Source organism: Aplysia californica, unplaced genomic scaffold (genome assembly GCF_000002075.1).
Source record: "Aplysia californica isolate F4 #8 unplaced genomic scaffold, AplCal3.0 scaffold00192, whole genome shotgun sequence".
In the NCBI taxonomy this organism is placed as follows: Eukaryota; Metazoa; Mollusca; class Gastropoda; order Aplysiida; family Aplysiidae; genus Aplysia; species Aplysia californica.
Window position 1 is genome coordinate 1,157,567 of NW_004797462.1, and position 5,455 is coordinate 1,163,021.

At 42.2% G+C, this 5,455-nt stretch overlaps 1 protein-coding gene across 1 annotated transcript in view; it reads right to left on the reverse strand.

Moving 5' to 3' along the window:
- Positions 1-2,172: 2,172 nt before the first annotated feature.
- The window catches only part of LOC101854497, a gene marked incomplete in the record, with an annotated part of 65,869 nt that continues 62,586 nt past the window's right edge, over positions 2,173-5,455 (reverse strand). Inside the window, 2 exon segments of the mRNA XM_013082763.1 lie at positions 2,173-3,273; positions 4,246-5,022. Of these exon segments, the coding sequence (XP_012938217.1) occupies positions 3,092-3,273; positions 4,246-5,022 (959 nt within the window).

Sequence of the window (5,455 nt, forward strand, 5' to 3'; positions counted from 1 at the left end):
GTCGATAGTGTTGACGGTTGAGCGGGGACAACGACGTGACCAAACCACGGACTTCAAACAAACAAATTAAATAGCCTTCAATGAATTCGTAGGCAATATAATAAGCTGAGATTTATGAAACTCAAGAATGCCCATTTACTTAAACCTGTTCCAAAACTCAATTCTCGGGCCTGACAGCGGAGTGGTTAAAATAAAACTCCCGGTAAGTGTTTTACAGCCCTTGCTACTGCATAAGGTCATGTGAGCGCGCGGGACACATTAAACATTATCAGTTGCTAGGAAATTTTGAATTTTGCCCGGGTGGCGGCCGAAGCCTACTCTTATCGATTTTTAGACCACCAAGGGATCTTTAACGTGCGCAACTTACACACGGGACCTCCGAGATTTGTTGCCCTTATCGGAGAAGGCTAAGTGTTTATTCTACGTATTTTAGAGCCCGCATTGTCGGGATCAGAAGAATCACAGAAATAGATTTACAGAAAAGTGAGAAGACATGGAATAACATCAAGAGGCTAGCCAAGGATAGAGAGTGGTGGAAAGGGTTTGCCCGTGGCCTATACCCTGGTGAAAAGACAATAATGATGATGATGACAACGATGATGATGATGAAGATGAAGATCACTAATTTTCTGAAAGAAAATTTAGTATACATTTACTCGTAATGTTATGTTTCATGTACACACCTTTCCAATAGTTCTAAGATGTGATATCTATCTTTATGAATGTAATAGGTGTTCAGCACTTTTTTTTTATTTTTTAATATTTTTTTTTATAGAAAACTGAAATGTGCAACATAAATGCTATTTATCATTACTTTACTAGGAAGGACGCTGAACTACATCAAAGACGCATTGTGGTATAAATGCTGACTCTCAGTTTTACCGGGGCAAGGTTACTTATTGTCTTTTAAGCACAAGGGGGCTAAACCCCAAAAATGTTGTTTTTGAGAAATTCGAAGGTAAAGTTGTAGCCCCTTGTTCAGTTTCTTTAAAAGACAAGGAGAGTTTTCTCTATAACCAAACACAAATACACCCTAATGAAACCAAACTCCTATAGGTAGGGCAATGCCCACTTTTGGTGTAGGTCAAGATTTCTGAAAACCCCCGAAATCTGGGTTAGCCCGCTTGTCCTTAAAAGCGACCAGTTATGGTCTTTCAGGGATATACGACAGTAAATTGAGAAGCAAGGGAGGTAACTTCAACAATAGAGCTTAAATTAAAGCTGTTTACCCTGGTTGAACCTCATAATATAAACATTTTATCATTATTGCAAATGCTGACCGAAAGACCAGTGTTCTTATAAGAGGTTTAAGGTTACTAACAGACGTTAGAAAGAGGAGAAAGAAATACGATAGATGATTGATAGGAAAGAAGGAGCAAAGCCCACCAGAACACCCGTCAACCACCCACAACGAAACAATTATTGATTCAACCAGTGAATTGATTACACGTACAGACACAAACACGCACATGCGCACTCTTCTAAACACATGCGCAAAAGACAAACACACAAACACACACAATAACACTAATAAGTACAACACACAAATAACACATACGACATACATACACAAACTTTCACACTCACACACACACTTTCACAGACACACTTTCACACACACACACTTTCGCACACACACAAACACACAAACCCCACCCTCACACACACACATACACACACACACACACACGTACACACACACACACACACACACACACACACACACACACATACACTCAAACTCACCCCCGCCACACACACACACATACACATACACTCAAACTCACCCCCCCACACACACCACACACACACATACACACACTCACTCACACACACACACACACACACACACACACACACACACACACACACACACACACACACTCACACACACACCCACACACACAGGCACACACAAGAGGAAGATGTTTCCAGTGGTTCATCGTAAACTTTGCTTTATTTTGTATTGATGCAGGCACATAGAAGATCAATGACGTCACACAGTAAAGTAAAGTAAAGTTGTTCCCGCATCCGATCCGGACATTTGGGAATGCCTTGTTAGTGAGACAACTTCCTGGGTCTTCGGCATATTGTGGTAGGGTGGCCAGTTCCTTTCCTCGCCGCCTTTACTTCCCCAACTCGAAGTCAGGTACCCATTACTGCTGGGTGGGCAGGATGGGGGCGAAAAAAAAATCCGTGTCCGAACCGAGGCTCGAACCCGGACTTTCCGCTTCGGAGACGAGCGCACTGACCGCTCCGCCACCACCCCCATATAGTAAGTAATTTTTAAAAATTGTAAACATAGGTGGCACTTATGTAACAGATACACAGAGATAGCATTTGAGCAAAACGTTAATGTTTAAAACATTTTTTACGGCAGTTCTGAATGTGTATAAAGGCACATTTTGCACTGAGCAGTATTCGTGAAAGAGAAAGGCAGTACCAATAAACATGAAAGGAGGAATTCATTAATTCAATCTTTCTCTCTCCCTTTTTCTGTTTTCATCTTTTCAACCATTAGAAGTCCACACTGCTTGGCTTTCAGAATAATGATATACAAAAATAGAGATTGATACAGACGGTTTGGAATGTTTCAGATTTTGTTCACTCACATGGACTAGCAATTTGAAACTTGTCCAAAGCTGTAGTATTTTATTTATTAGTTTTTTTAACATGCTCGTTCAAAACTGGAATGAATTTTGCTCTAGAAATTTTTTTCCAGTTTCGTTTTTGGAGGAAACATAATACTGTAGTTTACTCCAAAATTGCTCAAACTGTAGTGTAGAATGTTCTTTTTACTTATTTCAAGATCATCAACCGATAATTATGGTTGGAAATAACAATAACAATTTTAGACCAAAAAGCCAACAACAGCAAACAAACCCCTGTTTGACCCAGTTTAGAGGTTTTATGATTTAAGTCAGGTGTCCACGATATCCTGCTCTGGGCATCATGTCATACTTTGTGCTGTTGTTTGTGTAGATCTACCCTTCTAAATTGAATTTCGATTTTCATTACAACAATTAAATTTTATTCCCGCCAATTTAAAAACTTCCCGGAATACAACATGTGTAGAATCCACATGGTTCTCTCATCTGAATCCAGCGGGAAGGTAGGTCTTTGGGAATCCCGCGAAGCCAGAAGCCGCGGCCATGTTGGAGGCGAAGACGTCATCTTGGTAAAGTAGTCCCTCCTGTCGGCCATATTGGCTGCCCGGCGGAGTGATCTCCATAAAGCTGTTTCCGTAGGACCCAACGGTTAGTGACGATCCTACTGTTAGAGGAAAAAATTTAAGTTCACGATTAGAATAGAGGTAGTTCTGCAAAGAAGATTGTGCAAAACGCAAAATTGTGTAATGTTCTTAAAAACAACGACAACAACAACAACAACAACAACAACAACAATAACAACAACAACAACAACAACAAACAACAACAATACCCAAGTGCAAACTAGAAGGAATACCAAAGAGAGTAAAGTGTTTTAGCGCCTGTTTGGTGACAGCTTACGCTGTATGCTTCCTGCGAACCTGAGCATGTTTCTAGATGTTCTAAAGTCTTTTGTTTGTTTTAGTAAGGTTTTTACAGCGCTCGCAACTACATAAGGTCATATGAGCGCCAAGGGGTGGATGTCAACAGAGAAGTCTTTACAAGGAATCAGACTTACTCTGCTTACCTCTCTAGCTTCAACAGCACAAAGTCTGCTTCGACTATCAAAGCACCCCGGAAATGGCGGGTCACAAGAGAGTGACAAACATACAAAAGAAGTGGAGGAAAAATGACGAAAGCAAGGATTAGGAAAGAAAATGCAGCAGTACCCGGTTGCAGTTCGGACACAGCTATGATGAATCAGCCCATTTAAAATTATAATTCTACAATGCATAAGAACTCGAGATGTTATGTCCCCCCCCCCCTCCCATTTGGGAATGGCCCAAAGACGCTTCAGTCAGTAGCACCACCCCGGGGGATTCTTCAAAGGCAGACACACTGTCCATTCGGCCATCAGAACTTCCTTTTAAAGTCTACTGGGGTAATACTTGTCAAAATTTGAAAAGCACATACAGTATGCTATAGAGCGTGGATATGCGCTATATAAACGCACCTCTTACTTAGACCATAACAACAATAACAATAACAACAACAGCAACAAAACAACAACAACAACAGCAACTACTACTACTACTACTACTACTACTACTACTACTACTACTACTACTACTACTCTTGAGATCCAGTCTTAGTTTACCTTGGAAGTTGTCATGAGTCCTGGGATAATACATAGCAGATCTTGAGCTGTCAAAGGACGTCGGGTTTGGCCGAGCGAGTCCCTCAAAACCCGGGTTTGACCTCGTTAGACCGTCCAGACCCGGGTTTGACCTTGAGAAACTGTCAAAAGGAGGCGGGTTTGACCTTGAGAAGCTGTCAAAAGGGGGCGGGGGGTTGGAGCGAGACAAACTGTCTTGGTACATAGAGCTACGGAGGAGGGGGTTCTTCTTGTAGCTGTCGTAGCTTTGCTGGTAGTTGTTGTAGCCCAGCTGAGAGTACGGGTCGGTGAGTGAGGAGTGGTGGGGGCGGCTGTCACTCCAGTAAGTAGGCGGGGCGGGGGGCGGAGCGTTCACCGTGGGGTTAAATCCCATTGGAGGAAAAGGTTGAGAAGGCGTGTGCTCCGAGAAGGCTTGGACTTGCCTGGGCGTGTGGAGGGAGTTTGGGTGAGTGACGTAATCAGAATACGTGTTCAAACTGAAGGCGGGGAGATAGGAAGGTCGTTCGTAGGAAGGGAAGTGTTTGATGGGTGAGAGAGGGAGGGGGTTAGGGTTGATGGCGGAGGGGCGGAGCATATCGTTGTAGGGGGCGGAGGACGCTGATGACGTGATGATGTCAATGTCGGAGCTGTGTCGGGCGAAGTTGTTGGAGGGGAGGGGCCGAGAGAAGGCGGTGCCGCTGGTTGGTTGAGCTGTTGTAGGGGGCGGGGCATTTATGGCCGGAAGTGACTCTTCCATGACAGGGGGAGCATCTTGTTCGTCTGAGGATGGAGAAAGAACGAATGAATTGTCAAATACGTGAAGGAAAACATGGATGAATGAATAAATGAATAAATAAGTAAATTTTGAAAAATAAATTAAAAATAAATAGATAATAAATAGATAAATAAATAAATAGATAGATAAATAAATAAATAAATACACGATTTAGAAAAATGAAACAGCACAACGCAGACCTGCTTTCCATAATATGTTTTACTCCTGAAAGACAATGGCACAAGACTACGATATGACCTAAGTGTTATTATTCACAATACATCCAGAACAATAGACGACAACAAGGACAATCAATTTCTTTTATTTAATCCCTTCCTTTCACCCCCGTCCCTGTAAAAGATGCAAAGAAAAATAAACAAAAATCGAAACAAAACAAAGACAAAACACACACACACACACACACACACACACACACAC